Source organism: Pinus tabuliformis, chromosome 9, assembly GCF_031772625.1.
Source record: "Pinus tabuliformis cultivar Carrire ecotype Pingquan chromosome 9, CPIR1, whole genome shotgun sequence".
NCBI classification, from domain to species: Eukaryota; Viridiplantae; Streptophyta; class Pinopsida; order Pinales; family Pinaceae; genus Pinus; species Pinus tabuliformis.
In genome coordinates, this window is record NC_142307.1 from 1,431,922,095 (window position 1) to 1,431,942,011 (window position 19,917).

General features: G+C 41.7%; 1 protein-coding gene across 1 annotated transcript; it reads right to left on the reverse strand.

Moving 5' to 3' along the window:
- Positions 1–1,302: 1,302 nt before the first annotated feature.
- On the reverse strand, positions 1,303–16,099 carry LOC149153933 (uncharacterized). The gene is made up of 3 exons (XM_089443983.1): positions 15,344–16,099; positions 2,962–4,710; positions 1,303–2,694 (listed from the first exon to the last, which is right to left on the reverse strand). Exons 1-3 carry the CDS (start codon positions 16,097–16,099, stop codon positions 1,303–1,305), a joined length of 3,897 nt encoding a protein of 1,298 aa, XP_089300109.1.
- Between the last annotated feature and the right edge of the window lie 3,818 nt (positions 16,100–19,917).

The window sequence follows — 19,917 nt, forward strand, 5'->3', positions numbered from 1 at the left end:
TTTATATTCCTACATTGGCTAAAAATCTGATTTCTGTAAATAAGATGGATGATGGAGGTGTAAAAATAGTGTTAGAGAAAGATACATGCAAGATGGTTCGGGGAGCACTGGTATTGATGCAAGGATTTTAGATTGGAACTATGTACAAGCTCCTTGGTAGCACTATTTTTTTTTTTCTAAGTCAGGATATGCTATTATATTACAAAAAGTCAAAAATTACAACAGTTTTACAACAGGGCCGTGGCCCTGCGTCTCCAGAGAGATTGGCATTTTCTCATATTTGGACATATCCAGAGTGGAACAGGTACAAAAATTGGATTGTATGACGAACATTACTAACATTGCGACCCTTGACTTTGCATATTTCCGACACAGAGAACATATGGACCAGCATAAAGACGAACAGACACAGAGAACAAAAAAGACGAACAAACACAGAGAGAAGCTTTCCTTGCCAGGCAGCGAAGAGCGAACTGTTGGCGGAGTTATTCATCGTCTGTGGTGTATGGCTCATCCTCCACTTTGCATTTGAATTTCTGAGATTCTTCCGAGTCGGAGAGCAGAGTCCTCTGAGCCGGTTCACTGGGGCCTGCGCAGGCAGCCTGAGTAGCTGGGGGGATGCTTTCTCTTGTAGGGCGCTGCATATCAACCACTGGCACCTGCATATCTACTATGGGTGCCGTCCTTTGAACCTGAGGAGGGTTACCATGCGTGTCTTCCAACTGTCCTCTGAAATTGCTACAATGTTCAACAGAAACAGAAACGATGAGAGTAGTATTCGCCATAGTGCAAGGAATTCTGTATCTGACTGTAGGATGCTCTGTATGGCCGCAGTCCATTATTTCTCCCCGCCCATGCACATTGCCACGGCCTGCTGGTCTGCCTTGGCTCCGGTTCTGGTCGGAGGTTGCTTCCACTGAGGAGGAGGGTGAGATGGCGGGCCGGTGAGTTGAGGCACGACCCAGTGAACTTCCTCGGCGGCTACTCATTCTGAGCCATTCACGCTGCATTGTCCAATTTACGACCAAGCGGGAATTCCTCTGAGAAATCCGCCACAGAACTAGAGAATGTTCCTTCTCTGCCAGCGTTTGCCCCGACACTTCGAGGGAATACTAGAAAGCGGCAGGGGTATCGAGCTTATGAAGCGCCATCACTCCAAGTTGCAGGTAAACAATGAAAGCAGACAAGACTTGCATCAAACCTCGCTTGAGTTCACCTTCCGACGTCTTAATGAAACCAACGGCCAGGTATTGCTTGGCTCGTCCGGGCTGACACCTGCCCATGTGACGAGCCACTGGTCTTCTACGCGTGGAGAGCACCCGCATCCGGGAGAGAGAGATCTTTTTGCACCAAAGAGATGCAGTCCTTTTTGAGTTGATCATCATCTACCATATCCAGTGAGCCGGAGAAGTATGGTGGTGACTGAGATACGCCTTGATTTGCCATTCTGTCTGCTACCTGGTTTGCTGTTCTTCTTACATGATGGAAGGTTATGCTTTGGGGATTTTTGAGCTTTTCCTCCAGGGATTCCATTCTGCTGAGCAGTCTCCAACTTGTTGCGATCTTGACTGCCGTGGCCCCAGCCTGTATTCTTTTAGCCGCGGCTATAAGAATAAGAGAGTCTCCTTCAACTTCAAGAGGGAAGAAGTGTTTTTGTTCAGCTATACAAATTCCTTTCCAGAGTCCTTCCAGTTCTGCTGCATTGTTGGTATCTTTGCCTATTGATCCATAATATATGTGCACTATTGCTCCTGTGTGGCTTCTGAAGATTCCCCCAAATCCTGCAGGTCCAGGATTACCTTTGGCCGCCCCATCGAAGTTCAGCTTGAATGAGTTGGATGCTGGTGGGGACCAGGATGATTGGGAGGTGGATCTGATTGTGGGACTGGCGATAACCTTGGTTAAGGCGGTGAGATCTAGATTCCATTCTTTCAAGATATTGCACTCCTGCTGAGATTCTGGCATGTCTGTGTCATGCCAGGTTCTTATGGCCAAGGTTTCCTGTATGTTTTTTTTGAAGATGAGCCACAGAGCATCTATAGACCTGTAGGTGTTGTTGAAGATTCTATGGTTTCGCTCTTTCCAGAGGGTCCAGTACAGGAATCCTGGTATAATACTCCACAGGGAATTGAGAATCAGGCTTTTGAACGGCTTCTTGGTCCAGTTCCTGATGTTTTCCGTTACATCCTCCAATCTTTGGTTTATTCTCATATTGCATTTCTCAACTTTCTCCCAGAGTTGCTTTGCTAGCGGGCATGTTTCCATTAAGTGACTGATAGTTTCAGAGGTGAGATTGCAATTTGGGCATCTGGATGGCCCGACGAATCCTCTTTTTATCAGATTATCCCATGTGAGAATGCGTTTTTTACTTAGAAGCCATAAGAAGGTTGAGATCTTGGGCCATAGCCCCGGTAGCCAAACTTGTCCCCAAATTTGATCTTTGTCCGCCTGGAGATCCGAGTAGCGTAATTGGTGGGCTTCTTTTGTGGTAAATGTTCCTTTGGGTGTGTAGCCCCATCTGAGTTTGTCCGGCTGGTTGGAGTGGCGGATTTTCCGGTTTGTGAGTTCCTGATCAATATCAGAATACTGTTCTCCCTGCCAGTCTATTTTCCAGAGGCGCGCTGGTTTCCATGTTTGGAAGTCATGATGCGTGGATTGTTGCCAGAATTGGTGAACATGGGTGAGGCTCTCTTGCTGCATATGAGTTTGCCAAAGAGGCTTTTGAAATAAATCTGCGAGTTTGGGGAGTTGCTGCCATGAGTCCTCCCAAAATCTTGCAGTCGTGCCTGAGTGAATTTCCCAGAAGCTGTGTTCTTGAATGAAGTTGCTGTGAATTTTTGCGGTATTCCAAATGAGTGATCCCTGAGTTGTGGAGTTGATTCTTATAAGATCGCTCCATTGACTGCCTGTAGCATATTTTTCTTGCCACAATCGAGCCCATGGTGAATTTGGCTTGGAGACCCAGTTCCACCATGTTCGAGCTCCCATTGTGTTGTTGCTTTGAAGCGGATCCCGTAATCCTAGTCCTCCTTCTGATTTGGTTTTGCAAACTTCTTTCCAGTTAACGAGAGCCCATTTCCGATTCAGGCCAGTGGAGCCCCATAGGAAGTTGCGTTGGAGATTGCGTATGGCTTTCAGGACCCATTTTGGAGCTGCCAAGATAGAAAAAAGATATAGTGGCATTGCTTGTAATACTGATTTGATTAGGACGAGTCTGCCTGCCATGTTTAGAGCCCGGAAGGTCCAAGATGAGAGCTTTGATTCTAGTTTATCAAGGAGAGACCTCCAGGAAGCATGCTTGATGGCTGAGTCCGAAAGGGGAGCTCCCAGGTATTTAGAAGGCAAGTGGGATATGGTGAATCCCAGTATTCTAGCAATATTCCTTTGCGTGGTGGGGGGGGTGTTGAAGAAAAAGAGCTGAGATTTAGCAGCGTTAATGGAAGTGCCAGAGGCATCAGAGAAGATGGAGAGTAAAGATTTGAAAACAGAGGCTTCTCTTGAGGAAGGATGACCGAAAAGCATAGTATCATCAACGAATTGCTGATGGGTCTGAGGATTGAGGCCATGGAGGGAGATACCTTTAAGAGCTTGGGAGGAAACTGCAGATTTGAGAAGCCTGCTGAGCCCTTCGGCCATCAAAACGAAAAGAAAGGGTGAGAGTGGATCCCCTTGCCTGATGCCACGCGAGGGACGAAAAGGAGATGAGGGAGAACCATTCAACAAAATGGAGAAGCTGGGAGATGTGATTAGGTTCATGATCCATCTGGTCCAGATTGCGTTAAAGCCAAAAGCCAAGAGCATTTTGTGAATGTAATTCCAACTAAGCTTATCAAACGCTTTAGAAAGGTCTAGTTTTAGAAGCATACCTGGTTTTTTGAGAATCTTTAATGAGTGAATTACTTCATTTGATAGAATTATTCCATCCATGATCTGCCGGCCCTCTACATATCCCGTCTGTTCTGGAGAGATGAGCAGGGGAAGGAGCGGTTTAAGCCGGTTTGCGATGACCTTTGAGATGAGCTTATATATTACATTGCATAGCGCTATTGGTCTATACTTCTCTGGTTTGTTTGATGCTTCTTCTTTGGGTACCAAAGCTATGAAGGTGGAGTTGAGGGCCGGGAGGACCCAGTGCATGCTTCGGGATTCCTCAACTAAATCCCAGACCTCAGCTTTGATTAGCTCCCAAAATTCATGAAAGAAATTGGCTGTAAATCCGTCAGGCCCGGGTGCTTTGCCGTCTTTAAGCTGAGCCATGGCTTCTTCAACTTCCTTTAGTGACGTGGGCTGGAGCAGTTTATTGTTGTGATCCTCATTTATGATTCTTGGAATGTGCTGCGTGATGGCTCTGATTGCCTCATCCCTATTACCTTCAGGCTCCTTGAGAATATCCTTGAAGTATCCTGTGAATTCCTTCTCCATGTCTTCATGTGCTTCAATTCTTTCACCTTGTTGATTATTGATGAAGGTAATGTTATTGTGCATTCGCCTTTGGATAGTAGTTTTGTGGAAGAATTTTGTATTTTTCTCCCCCTCTTTTAGCCAGCTGATTCGGGATTTTTGCCGCCATAGAATTTCCTCTTGTTTTTGACGTTCTTCAATTTGATTCCAGAGGATCTGCTCCTGTTGAGTTTGTTCTTCTGTTCGGCCATCTAAAATGAAAGTTTGTTGAAGTGCCTTCATTTGCTGCTCCAGTTTTTGGCGGTTTTCCTGTATATTGCCAAAATGTGTGCGGTTCCAGACTTTGAGAACTTGTTTCAAATTTTTCAGCTTTTGTTGGAATTGATACATCTTAGCCCCCTCTGGCGGAATATAGGATGTCCATGCTTTGTTGACCACTGCCCTGAAATTGGTATTTGTGAGCCAAAAGGCTTCGAATCGAAAGGGTCTGTTGCTGCAATTGCCTGGCCTGGACCATTGAAGCAAAATTGGCCAGTGATCTGATCCTCCTTGGGGAATAATGGAGGCGTTAAAATCCCCTCCTAGGTGGATCGCATTGTCTGAAATGAAGAATCTATCAAGCCTTGAGGCAATATGGTGAATGCCTCGGCGCTTGTTAGTCCAAGTGAAAATTCCATTGGAGGTTGGAATATCCATGAGCCGATTGGTCTGTAAGAATTGCTTGAGGCCACTGCTGTCACTATCGAGCCTGATTCTGCCCCCTTGTTTCTCTTCCATGGATTTTATTATGTTGAAGTCGCCGCCGCCAATCCATAAGGGAAAATGTCTATTTTCATTGAGGATGGAGATCGTGTCCAGAAGATCCAGTTTTTGCTGAATTGTCTGCGGAAAGTATACATTGGTGAGATGCCCATGGATATTGGTACCTATGAGGTGGAAGGTAGCTTGAATAAGGTGAAGAGTGGCATGAAAGTCATCTAGTGAAACGATCTGCGGGTTCCACAGAATGGCTAGACCACCTGAAGCCCTAGAGGCGTCTACTGATATTGAGCTGCTACCTGCCTAGATCTTATTTCTAATGCTGTCTATCGCTGTGCTGCTGCTTTTTGTTTCTTGAAGAAAAACTATTGCTGGTTTTTCTTGTAAAATCAAGTTTTTGATCATTCTATGTTTTGAGGGACTATTGAGTCCTCTCACATTCTAGGAGATGAGCTTCATGTAAACTGAGGTTTGGGTTTGTAAAACTTTGTCAACTTAGGAAATCGCCCTGATTCCATAAGTATTTCCCCTACTATTATGGTTCTCTGAAGGTCTGTCTTTCTTCCCCTTCTCTTAGTTTCTTTTAGGGCCTTTTTTCCATCCCAATGGCTGCCTCCTTGTATGTTGGCATTTTGGCACAGGTGTGGCGCTACGATCTAGGTGTTGTCCTTGATGGCAACTCTCTTTGATGACAGATCTCAGTCCAGACTACAAGTATGAAGAGAATTTTCATATACGTAGGTTCATTAAGCAAAAGTTGCGTATACACGTAGGTACTCTATAGACTAAGTCGCGGATACACAGGTTCGATATATATAAAGTCGCGTATACACGCAGATTCATGAACAGAAAAGGGCGTGCATGTCGAGAAGCTTCCCTTTGGTCTGAGGTAGTTAGTCCTCGGTACTTGAGCCTATGTCTTTGGACCAAAGTATCTCGACAGACGTGTTGATCTCTAGTTTTGAAGCTGATGGTATTGGATTTCTATGGTTTGGCCCTTGGTATTGAGCAAGGCCTAAGGCTATATAAGGAGAAGAAGATCATTAGGCAAATACACTGAAAAAGTCTTGAATATCTAATAAAGAAAGAGATCTCGTATGCAGGTTCTAGGTTGCTTGATCTAAGCTAAGGAGAGATCACATCGGTTGATGGAAGACTAGATCTAAGGACAGATCGGGATCTAATGGTTTGAAATGCTCTATTATGATATGGGTGATTATTCGTATCTCTAGATCTGCATACTGACGCAATGTTATGTTCAGGATCTAACTAATGTCTGGTACAGCTGCAAGTTGAGAGAATTTATTTTTAGATCTGTACGCAGGTTGTCTTCGTTAAAAGAGCGTGTATACGCGGGTTTCTCTCATTGAAGTAGCGTATATCTTTTGAAGCTTGATTTTTGGGTTTGCAGTTGGGTCTGACTGTTATTGCAGTGTTCTGTAGTCTGCTCTGTGTTCTGGTGACTGGGTTTGACAGGGTATCAGTGGTTCAGTGATTCAGAGATTGTTGATGCAAGTATTGGTTGTTTTGTAATCTGCTATGAAAGTTGAATGAATTGTGGTCTTCAGATTGTAATGTTGTGCTTCAGGAATATCCAGTCTGAAAATGTATGAAAAGTGGTACCTAAAGGAAAGAAGATTGTAGGCCTGCACCTACATACTAGTATCTTAGCTAGTACAAGAGCAAAGGGGGTTGGAGCTCCCTTCCAAGGAAGTTTGGAGAATGAGAGAGGGTTGTAGCCCTCTGCAGGTTGTAGCCTGCGTACTGGTATAAGGCTGCACCAGTACAAAAGATTGTAAACTGAAGCTCTTATTAAAGAAAGATAGAGACAACTTGCAGCAGGTGGTTTTCACCCACATTGGGTTTCCACCTTATATCATGGTGTTCATGTGTGTGGCTTTTGTGTGATGATTTGTTATACTGCATCTGGTTACTTTTAATATGGTTAATAATGTCCTGATGCATTTACTGAAGATAAACTAACTGAATCATAAGTTTTCTGGTTATACGCTGGTTTCCTTAGACACAGTAGTGTGTACACGCTGGTTCACTTAACTGAAGTCGCGTATATGTTTCAGAGTATTTGAAAAGTTTTATTGATCTGATAATACTGATTCACCCCCCCTCTCAGTATTATTTCCAACAATTGGTATCAAAGCAGGTCCTTCAGAGAAGCTTGATCGCTTGAAGGAAGATCATTCATCATGAGCAACTACGAGAAAGAAGCATCAATCAGGCCACCGGTTTTTGATGGGACAAACTTCAATTATTGGAAGGTAAGAGTTACTGCCTATCTTCAATCTCTTGGTACAGAAGTTTGGGACATCGTAGAGACAGGCTACACTTTTCCTTCAGCTACTCCTACAGATCCAGCCGAGAAAAGGAAGTATGAAACAAATGCGAAAGCAGTCAGTACTCTATTAGGATGTATATCCCAATCGGAATTCATGAAGGTAATGCACTATAAATCCGCAAAAGAAATATGGGACAAAATTATCACGAGCTATGAAGGAGACGAACAGGTAAAGCGTGCTAAACTTCAAACTCTCAGGATTAAGTATGAGACTCTCAGAATGTATAATGATGAAAGTGTGGCTAACTATTTCCTTAGGGTAGATGAGATTGTTAATTGCATGAAAAATTTGGGTGAAGAAATAAGAGAGGCGATTGTGGTTGAAAAGGTTCTAAGATCATTGTCCCCCAAATTTGAATCTAAAGTGTCTGCAATAGAAGAAAAGGAAAATCTACGAATTCTTACTATGTCTCAGCTTCACAGAATTCTAACTGCTTATGAAATGAGAAAAGGAGGTCCATCAGATAGAAGAGAGGCTGCTTTCAAGGCTTCAGGCAAAGAAGATTATTATGAGACAAGTCACATGCCAGAATATGAAGAAGAAGAATCAAATTTCGTCAGAAATCTTCAAAGGGGTTCTGGAAGGTTCAGAGGTAAGTTACCTTTTAAATGTTTTGCTTGTGGAAGAGTAGGTCATTATGCTGCCAAATGTCCTCACAAAGATAAGAATGACAAGGGAAAGGAACCTGCTAGATGGAACAAGAAACAGAGTGCAAATAAGAAAAGCTACTACACTCATGAAGATAGTGATGGTCTATCAAACAGTGATGAAGATGAACGAGGTAATGAATATAAGTTGTTAATGGCATTTGAAGATGATGATTATATGGATGCTGTAAATGTGGATGACCTTTATGATGAAATTACTGGACTCAAGAGATGTATAGAAGAAAAGAATATGATTATTGATACTCTACAATTTCAAATTGATGAAAAGGAAAAACATCTTGAAAAATTGGAATGTGAGATTGTTTGTCTTAGAAAGGAGATTGAGAAAACAAAAGCGATTAATCTTAAATTTGCTAAAGGATCTGAAACCTTGGATGAGATTATCAATGTGCAGCGATCTCCTCTGATCAAGACAGGTCTTGGATATAATGGAGAAACATCTCAAGCATCTACCTCTAAAAGCTATCTTGATGCAGCAAGGAGAAGCGAGCAAAGGCCAAATAAAAGTCATCAGGTGAATCAGGGATAGTTTACCTCAAATAAAGACCATCAAGAAACTCGGGGACAAACTGCCTTAAGGACAAACAAAAGCTACAATCAGCCTCAGGTAAAATCTTCCCAATTTGCTCCAAGAATGAATGTGAATAGAAGCTACAATCGGTTGGATGATAGATCTGATTATCGCAGAAGTTTCTTCAATGGCCAATGCTTTTCTTGCCATAACTTCGGTCACAAAGCAGCTCAATGTGTTGCCTACAAGACAATCATGACTAGAGAAGCTCAAAAGAAAGGGAGAATGACTGGAATCATGAAAAGGACTTATAACAACTTTTCAGTTCTTGAAAATGAAGTTGAATGCTCTATTTGTAATAACTTTGGTCATGAAGACTCTGAATGCAGGAGCAGGTTCCAGAAGACAACTCAGAAGGAACAAACCTCAAATGTCAAAACATGGAGAATAAAGGAACCGCAACTAGAAAGATGTGGGATAGCCTTTTATGCAGAAGGTCAAGAAAGTCTATGGTACATTGACAGCGGATGTTCGAAGCATATGACAAGGGACAAAGAAAAACTTGAGTCATATACCGCATTAGAAAAGGGGAAGAAAGTTTCTTTTGGAAACGACATCTCTGCAGCCATAAAAGGAAAAGGTGTTGCTCCATTAAAAGAGAAGGTCAAAGCTGGAAATGTTTTGTATGTTGATGGATTGAAGCATAATCTTCTGAGTGTCAGTCAGATGTGTGATCAAGGAACAGAGGTAATATTTAGATCAAATGGATGTTGTGTTCGTGACCTTGATACAGGTAAAACAGTGATCAAAGGAAGAAGGACTCCAAATAATCTATACATATTTGAAGAAGGACCACAACAATGCTATTTGAGCAAGGATGATGAACACTGGCTATGGCATCGGAGGTTGGGGCATCTAAGCTTTTCACAAATAAGGAAAGCATGCAAATATCAGGCAGTTCGTGGTCTTCCAGATATCAAAATTCCAGACAACACTATATGCAAATCTTGTCAGTTTGGAAAGCAAACCAGAACTAATTTTCCAGAGAAGGAAGGATCAGCTAGCATGCCTCTTGAGTTAGTACATACAGATACATGTGGTCCATTCAGAAAAAGAACACTTCGAGGAGAAGAATACTTGATATTATTCATTGACGATTTCTCCAAGTTTGTCTGGTTAGGGCTTATGAAGCACAAAGATGAAGCATTCGAAAAATTCAAATCCTTCAAAGCTTTGGTTGAAAATGAATCAGGACACAAAATTAAGTGCCTCAGATCTGACAGAGGTGGGGAGTTTACCTCAAATGAATTCTTCGATTTCTGTGAAGAACATGGGATAAGAAGGGAATTCTCTACAGCTAGAACTCCTCAGCAAAATGGGGTTGTGGAAAGAATGAACAGAACAATTCAACAAATGGCTTGTGCTATGCTTGATGAATCAGGTACTCCCGCAACTTTCTGGGGTGAGGCTGCACATGCTGCGGTTATTATTCTTAACAAAAAAAATGTCCGAGTAAACAACACTCAAACACCTCATGAGCTCTGGAGTGGTGAGACTCCTTCGGTGAAGCATTTCAAAATCTTTGGGAGCAAATGTTATATTAAGAATACTGATGAGCAACTTGGAAAACTTGAACCAAGAGCAGATGAAGGCATTCTTCTTGGTTATTCTCCACATAGCAAAGCATACAAGTGCTAAAACAAAAGACTTGGCAGAATTGTTGACAGCATTGATGTAGTGGTCGATGAGAAGGGATATATTCCTAGGCAAGTTCATCATGAAGACATTGAAGAAGATGAAGGCTACCCTCAAAGGCAGAATGATGAAGAAGAAGAACCTCAAGAAGAACCTCAAGAAGAAGAAGAGCATCAAGAAGAACCAGAGGAGCAGACAAGAATAGAAGAGAAGACTCCATCCAGATATGTTCAAAAGAATCATCCAGAATCTCAGATTGTGGGGCAGAAAGAAGCAGGAATACAAACAAGAAGAAGAATTGCAGAAGCTTCAAGCTATTTGGCATTACTCTCTTCCACTGAACCACAAAATGTGAAAGAGGCATGCAAAGATGAATGTTGGGTCAAAGCAATGGATGAAGAACTTGAGCAGATCGAAAAGAACAATACTTGGGAATTGGTTCCTAGACCAAAAGATAAAAATGTCATAGGGACTAAATGGGTCTTCAAAAATAAATTGAATGAAAATGGAGAAGTAATTAGAAACAAGGCCAGACTTGTTTGTAAAGGATATGCGCAGCAAGAAGGAATAGATTTTGAAGAGACCTTTGCTCCCGTTGCAAGACTTGAGGCCATCCGAATGTTCCTTGCTCTCTCAAGCTTTCAAAACTTCAAGGTTTTTCAAATGGACGTGAAATCAGCCTTTCTGAATGGAGACTTAGAAGAAGAAGTATATATTGAGCAGCCAGATGGTTTCATTCTTGGGAATGATCCAAACCTTGTATGCAGATTGAAAAAGGCTCTCTATGGTCTCAAACAAGCTCCAAGGGCTTGGTACTATCGGTTGGACAAATATCTTCACCAACAAGGTTTTTCAAAAGGATCAGCAGATAGCAATCTCTATATGAAAGTTGAAAATAACAAATTGCTAATACTTGTTGTGTATGTAGATGATATTATCTTTGGTAGCAATGAAGAGGCTATGAGTCAAAACTTTGCCTCTGTTATGCAGAAAGAATTTGAAATGTCATTACTTGGAGAATTGACATACTTTCTTGGATTGCAAATCCAACAAAATGAAGGAGGTATTTTCTTGTCTCAAACCAAGTACCTCAAGTAGATCTTGAAGAAGTATGGCATGGAAGATTCAAAGCCAGTTTGTACCCCCATGGTTACAGGATGCAGCCTCAGTGCAAATGATGAATCAGCAGCAGTTCACCAACCAACTTATAGATCCATGATTGGGAGTTTGCTTTATTTGACAGGTACCCGACCAGATATTATGCATGCAGTAGGAATTGTTGGAAGATTTCAAGCCAACCCAAAGGAAACTCATCTTCAGGCAGTCAAAAGAATCTTCAAGTATCTTCAAGGGACCCAAAACTATGGCTTATGGTATCCTAGAGATACAAATCTCACTCTTCATGCTTACACAGATGCAGATTGGGCCGGAAGTGTGGATGATAGGAAAAGCACAAGTGGTGGTGCTTTCTTCATGGGTTCCAGATTAGTATCTTGGTTCAGCAAGAAACAGAGTTCGATTGCCTTATCTACAGCTGAAGCAGAATATGTGGCTGCAGCATCTTGTTGCACACAACTTCTTTGGATGATGCAGGCCTTGCAGGATTTTCAAATCATGTGCACTCCACCAGTCTCTATCTTATGTGATAATACAAGTGCAATCAGCATTTCAAAGAATCCAGTCATGCACTCAAAGACCAAGCACATACCAATCAAGTACCATTTTCTTCGGGAACAAGTGCTTGAGCAGAAGGTCAAGCTGGAGTATGTTCTTTCTAAGGAACAAGTTGCTGATATTCTCACAAAACCACTGCCCAGGGAAACTTTTGAATATCTCAGACAAAAGCTAGGAGTAGTTGATGCTTCATCCTGCTGTTGAAGCTTGTCTGTTCTACAGAAAAGTTGGTATACGCAAGTTACGTAAAGAATATCCGCGTATATACGCCGATTTATGCTGGGAAAGTAGCGTGTATGGTGTACGCGTTCTGCCGAAAGCATATCCGCGTGCATACGCCATTTTATGCAGGAGAAATCGCGTATATGGAGGTCTGAACAGCAAGGGCAGACTCCGGTTGGAGAAGGTTTGAGATGGGTATGACAGAATTCTTCAGGCACAGTTTCAGAGGGTGCAGCAGGCACAGGTTCAGGGGGAGCAGCTTAAAGTCTCATAAAGCATTGTTGGCATTTAGATGCTTTTGGTTCTAGTACACAACTATTGTTGGTTTCAGGAGAAGGAGCTCAGAAGGAAATCTTGGTTGCTGATCTGTATATCAGATGCTGCTTGTGACTTTCATGAGTCTTGGTCTAGATTTGTTGTCTCTATGTCATGTATCTCTTCTGTGATATCTCTTTTATGGTGTCAAGGTCATGTAACGGCCTTTGTTGGTTTCCCCACTATGCCTAGGATGAATGATGTAATATATTTGGTTGGTTCTGATGTATCCCCTCTTAGTTGGGAGTATGGATGTATGCATTGAGTCTTTTGGTGATAGGAAGGTCCCTTATGGTGTATAAGTCTTGGTTCTTTTGAAGATCATCTTTTGCAGATATTGCCTACAGTCAGGGGGAGCATGTTTCAGCACAGCCAAGCAGAAATATCAGCATGTACTCAGGGGGAGCACAGCCCTTTGCCCTTGATGACAAAGGGGGAGAATGATTCTACGGATCTTGGGGTTGCCATCAAGTCCAAAGGGGGAGATTGTTGGCATTTTGGCACAGGTGTGGTGCTACGATCCAGGTGTTGTCCTTGATGGCAACTCTCTTTGATGACAGATCTCAGTCCAGACTACAAGTATGAAGAGAATTTTCATATACGCAGGTTCATTAAGCAAAAGTTGCGTATACACGCAGGTACTCTATAGACTAAGTCGCGGATACGCAGGTTCGATATATATAAAGTCGTGTATACACGCAAATTCATGAACAGAAAAGGGCGTGCATGTCGAGAAGCTTCCCTTTGGTCCGTGGTAGTTAGTCCTCGGTACTTGAGCCTATGTCTTTGGACCAAAGTATCTCGACAGACATGTTGATCTCTAGTTTTGAAGCTGATGGTATTGTATTTCTATGGTTTGGCCCTTGGTATTGAGCAAGGCCTAAGGCTATATAAGGAGAAGAAGATCATTAGGCAAATACACTGAAAAAGTCTTGAATATCTGATAAAGAAAAAGATCTCGTATGCAGGTTCTAGGTTGCTTGATCTAAGCTAAGGAGAGATCACATCGGTTGATGGAAGACTAGATCTAAGGACAGATCGGGATCTAATGGTTTGAAATGCTCTATTATGATATGGGTGATTATTCGTATCTCTAGATCTGCATACTGACGCAATGTTATGTTCAGGATCTAACTAATGTCTGGTACAGCTGCAAGTTGAGAGAATTTATTTTTAGATCTGTACGCAGGTTGTCTTCGTTAAAAGAGCGTGTATACGCGGGTTTCTCTCATTGAAGTAGCGTATATCTTTTGAAGCTTGATTTTTGGGTTTGCAGTTGGGTCTGACTGTTATTGCAGTGTTCTGTAGTCTGCTCTGTGTTCTGGTGACTGGGTTTGACAGGGTATCAGTGGTTCAGTGATTCAGAGATTGTTGATGCAAGTATTGGTTGTTTTGTAATCTGCTATGAAAGTTGAATGAATTGTGGTCTTCAGATTGTAATGTTGTGCTTCAGGAATATCCAGTCTGAAAATGTATGAAAAGTGGTACCTGAAGGAAAGAAGATTGTAGGCCTACACCTACGTACTAGTATCTTAGCTAGTACAAGAGCAAAGGGGGTTGGAGCTCCCTTCCAAGGAAGTTTGGAGAACGAGAGAGGGTTGTAGCCCTCTGCAGGTTGTAGCCTGCGTACTGGTATAAGGCTGCACCAGTACAAAAGATTGTAAACTGAAGCTCTTATTAAAGAAAGATAGAGACAACTTGCAGCAGGTGGTTTTCACCCACATTGGGTTTCCACCTTATATCATGGTGTTCATGTGTGTGGCTTTTGTGTGATGATCTGTTATACTGCATCTGGTTACTTTTAATATGGTTAATAATGTCCTGATGCATTTACTGAAGATAAACTAACTGAATCATAAGTTTTCTTGTTATACGCTGGTTTCCTTAGACACAGTAGCGTGTACACGCTGGTTCACTTAACTGAAGTCGCGTATATGTTTCAGAGTATTTGAAAAGTTTTATTGATCTCATAATACTGATTCACCCCCCCTCTCAGTATTATTTCCAACATTGTATGCCCAGGCTTTTATTGTGCTGCACCTTGGTCAGGACTCCTTCAAGTCTGTCTATTTGCCAGGGGGGAATTGAGTTGTATTCTTTTTGCTTGCATGCTGTTTCAAGTTTGAAGATGTCAAGACCATCTAGGCTTACATCTTCCTGGTCTTCCTCCATGACAATAGGTGGGTTGTGGTCCTCCTCAGCTGCTTCTTCATGTAGACTAAGGGCTAGAGCTGCATCGAGATCCATGTCTGAGGCTTGTTGTTTATCATTCAACATGGTTTTCCCCTGAGATGAGAATAGGGGACTGAGATCTGAAACTAATTTTCCTTTCTCTGAGGAGGGAAAAGGAGCGGGGTTGGAAGAGGCGGGGTCTGAGGGTTGCATGGGGGCAGAGTGGATGTGGGCGGGGGGGGGGGGGAGGGTGGGAAAGGCTTTTCCTGGGTGTCAGAGCTGGGATGGTCTAGCATATCTTGCACGGCCAGAACATAGAATTTGTTCTGGGAGTCTGCTCTGAAGGCCGGATCCGCAGCTGCTTGGCTTTTCTTGGCATGCCTGCGGCGGGTGGGGATTCTGGTGACACCTTGTAAGTCCTTATTAGAATCATTAGATGAGGCTTTGGATTGCGCATTTAAAGGACAATCTCTGAATAGGTGGCCATGCTCATGGCATTTTCGACAGCGGAAGGGGATGTGCTCATAATCTAAAGGCTGTATCCATTCAAAGTCATCGTGAAAGAGACTTACCGAATCAGCTAAAGCTTTGGTTAGGTGCATCTGGACGCAGATCCTGGCATACGAGGTGTATTTGCGTGTTTTTGTTTCGGTTGCAACTTTGATGAAGGTCCCAAGTTTGTTGCCTATGTCTGCCAGCGTTTCTTCTTTCCAATATTCCACTGGGAGGGAATACATTCTTATCCAGACAGGAGCCCAACTGAAATCTTCTTTGTCAGGGTTGAATCTGGGTTTCCATTCCGTGAGATACAAGCCTGAAGAGTTGAAGAAGTATGGGCCGCCTTTGAATATCCTCATTTTTTCCTCCACACAGTGAAAGATGGCTGTGAAGAAGCCTTTTGGACCAAGCTGCAGGGTAACTTGTCCTTTGGGCTTCCATTTAGAGGCGATCCATCCTTGTAAGGCCTTTTCTGTGGGCCAGAATCCCAGGAAATTTCCTATAAGCGCATGATCCTGCATGTGTTGGATCTCACCATTGATGCGGTGGCTTGGCAGATCGACCTTGATCCGTTCTGCAGCTTTTGGTATACATGTGGCCGAGGTCACCTTTGGCTGTGACAATGAAGCATTGTTGTGCATATCTTTGCCTGTGTTGTCCTCTGCAGTCTGGGTTGTGTGCAAATTTTCCTCATTTGTCCTTTTTTCTTCCTGCACAAGTTCAGGGCCTGTGCCAGCGGGGTTCAGGGGCACAGTATTCTGTGCCTTGTCAGAGATTGGTGTGTCCAATGGAGGGGAGGCGGAGCTCTCCCCTCCTGCAATTTTTGCCATGATTGGCTTCCAGTAGAAGAACCTGCGGTGGCGATGGCTTGAACCTTCAAAGGCGGCTAAGGTTCTGAAACGAATTGCAGGTGAATCGCATCAGAATAGTTTCTCCTTGTCGCCATTCCTTGGTAGCACTATTACTAATGGGTGCTACAGTTCTATGGTTACTAAAAGTGGAGTAGAAAATCTAGTGGTCTCTGGAGAAAATACCATGCTATGGAATCAAAGGCTTGGACATATTGGAGAGAAGGGCCTTTGAATATTACATGGTAAGGGTATTATAGAAGGTATTTCTAATTCCTCTCTAGATTTCAATTTATTTTAACATTGTGTATATAGGAAGCAAAATTGGGTGAGTTTTCCCTCGGGTGCTAAGACAATGAAAAGGATATTAGAGCTTGTGCATAGTAATGTGTTTGGACCTGTGTAAGTTCCATCGCTGGGTAATTCTATGTACTATGTCTCATTTATAGATGACTTCTCAAGGAATACATGGATATATTTCCTCAAGAAGAAATCCAAAGTCTTTGATAGGTTTAAAGAATTAAGGTTCTAGTGGAAAATCTTACATAGAAGAATATTAAGGTGTTGAGGACAGATAACGATGGACAATTTTGCAAGAAGAAATTTGATGAGTTTTGTAAGAAGTGTGGTATAGCACATCATAATACTATTCCATACACACCTTAGTAAAATGGTGTTATAGAAAGAATGAACCGGATGTTGATGGAAAAAGAAAGAAGCATGCTCAGGGGCATTGGATTAAGACATAAATTCTGGGCAGAGGCAGTGGATACTGCATGTTACATGTTTAACATATCGCCTTCATCTACCTTGGAGGATAAGACTCCACATGAGGTATGGAATGGTAATAAACCCTCTCTTTCACATCTGAGGGTATTTGGCTATGATGCAAATGTACATGTTCCAAAGGAGGAAAGAACCAAGTTGGATAGTAAATATGAAAGGTGCATCTTTATTGGGTATAAGGTTGGTTTAAAATCTTATAAGCTTTGGAACCCAAAAACAAGGAAGGTTGTGTACAACCAAGATGTGGTGCTTAGAGAGGTGAAATATATTATTAAACATGAATTCCTACCATAGGAACCTGAGAAGATAGAGTTTGAACTAAAGGAGTAAGAATCATACTCTACAATAGAACAAGAATCAAAAGAAGAAGAGCCACAAACTACAATTTTGAGAAGATCAATTCAAGAGAGAAGGAAACCAGAGAGGTATAATGCATATACTTTTTATTTCAAATTTTTCTTTATCTATCACTGATGATGATCCCATAACTATTAGGGAGGCAATGGATTCAGAGGATAGTAAACTCTGGAAAGAGGCCATGGTTGATGAAAGGCATCTTTGGACAAAAATGAGGCTTGGGATTTGGTGGAGTTGTCAGCTGAAAGGAAACCCATTGGAAGAAAATGGGTCTTTAAGAAGAAATTGAATTTAGAAGGAAAGGTGGAGAAATACATAGCTCGGTTGGTAGAAAAATATTATTCCCAAGTGTCAGAAATTGATTTCAGTGATATTTTTTCTCCTCTTGCAAAGTTAGCTTCTATGAGATTATTTTTATCTGTTGTTGCTGCTTTTGATTTTAAGGTAGAACAGATGGATGTGAAGACAATATTTCTTCACAGGGATTTGGAAGAAGATATCTATATGAAGAAAGCTGAAGGATTTATGGTGAAGGGTAAGAAAGAATTGGTATGCAGGTTAAAAAAGTCCCTGTATGGGTTAAAACAGTCACCAAGGATGTGCTATTAGAAATTTGATACATATATACGGGGACTTGGCTTCACAAGGAGTAAAGTCAATCATTGTGTGTATTTTAAATTAATTGGTGACCATGTTATCTATTTGGTATTGTATGTGTATGGTATGTTTTTGATTGAAAATAAAAAATAAATTATACAGGATTTGAAGGTCCAATTATCCTCCAAATTCGATATGAAGGATCTTTTTGCTGCAAACTATGTTTTGGGCATGGAAATTAAATGAAATCGAGAAAAGAGGAATCTCTGGTTAAACTTGTAACATCCTTGGTGAAAATTTCATGTAATAAAAGTTAATAAAGGCAAAATAAGACCATGGTTAAGGGACACTTATTCCAAGCTACATGTTGGGAAAAGATATCCTAGTGGGAATCACTAGATGTGTGTTTTAGCTAAGGAAAATTGGCAAAGCCTAAGGCAAAGGAATTAAAAGGAAAAATGGCATTTTTGGCACATTTGTTTATGATAATAAAGGAAATTAGGAGAAAAGTAAGGTGGAAGTTCATTGGTCGCATGTGAGGAGGAAAATGAAAGAAAATAATGGAAATTGAAGAAAATAGAGGCCTCATTCATAAAAAGGCTTCCGAGGATTAGTGGGCAAGATTTTATTAACCTTTTTGTCAGTTCAAGTTTTTCTTATTCTCTTTCTCTCTCACACACACTCTTGATCACTTAGAGTTTTCTTGGAGCACTCTAGCTTTGGATCAAGGAAGGAAAAACAAGCAAAGGAAAAGGAAGGGAAGCAAGGATCAAGGAAGGAAAAGTAGGATCAAACAACTTCAATAAGAATACTTTCAAGTAACTTTTTGAATGCATGATTTCCTCGCTGGTTTGGACATGCGTGGCTTTTCATGGTGGTGTATGGTTCTCTTGTTGTCAGTGGCATGTTTTTGTCATGTTATGACAATGAATTTTAGCCTAGCATTTCCTTTTTCCGGATGCCATCGTAATGGGATGTTTATTTTGGTTTTTTAGCTTTGGTTTACCTAATGGATTTTAGAAATCTGGGTGGAGGTGGTCTCAATTTTCATTCTTAAAGGCCTAGGAATCCCTTGACCAGTATAGGCGAGATACACGGTAAATCTTGAGGGAGGATTCTCGGTTTAGGGCCTATTGATCTGGGTTTGGATCGTGGTAAATCCTGAGAGACTAGTCTCGATTTAGGGCCTAGTGATCTGGGATTTGATTACGGTAAAGCATGAGAGACATGGAGACAAAAATTTATCAAGGATAATGATTAACTTTGGATGGCATTACAAGTTTGATTCAGTTGTGGTCAGAGCACCGGTTTTTGTGTATTCATGGTTTGATGAGGGTGGAGGTGGTTTAACCTTTGGATTCCCTTGGATGTTCTTGGATTGATTGTTCTATGAGATCCCACATTCATGCTTGGAATATGGCACGGGGGTGATTGCTGAAAGAGATGTTTTGTTCAGCCATGTCTATAGTCGGGTGGTACATGGAAGTTCCGAACTTGGTCAGATTTGCCTATGATTAATAAAAGCTAAGTTATCTTACTTTTGCACTTGTTTATATTTGGATTGAATGGTTGTCATATCTCTGATATTTATATGGTTTTATGTTGGTTGTAAGCATGGTTATATGACTGGTTCATGTATTTACTTGTAATTGTTAAAATGATGGATGCAAGGCCTAATTGATGTTATAACAGTTCCATGGAGAAGGTGGTGATCCTTATGGTTATGTTTCATAAGTGTTTTCAATCATTCATGCTATGTCTTGTATGTTAGACCTGTAGGTTGCATTGATGCTAAGTGTTTGACTAAATGTTAGTCCCGGTTGGGGATGCTTAGGCCTAGTCCTAAGGTTAATTTTGATTTAATATTGTCATCATGTCTTTGATGGATTCTGGAGGTTGTAACAAGTTCAGGGTAGAGGCAGGGATTCTGGGCTAGAAAAGCCTCTCAAATCCTGGGGGCACTGGCATAGGTATGCTAAGAAGAGTCCATGCATGTTAGCACATAGGCCTGTGAGAGAAACTATGGGTTTCTAGATGTTGTCATGCCTATAGCATGAGAG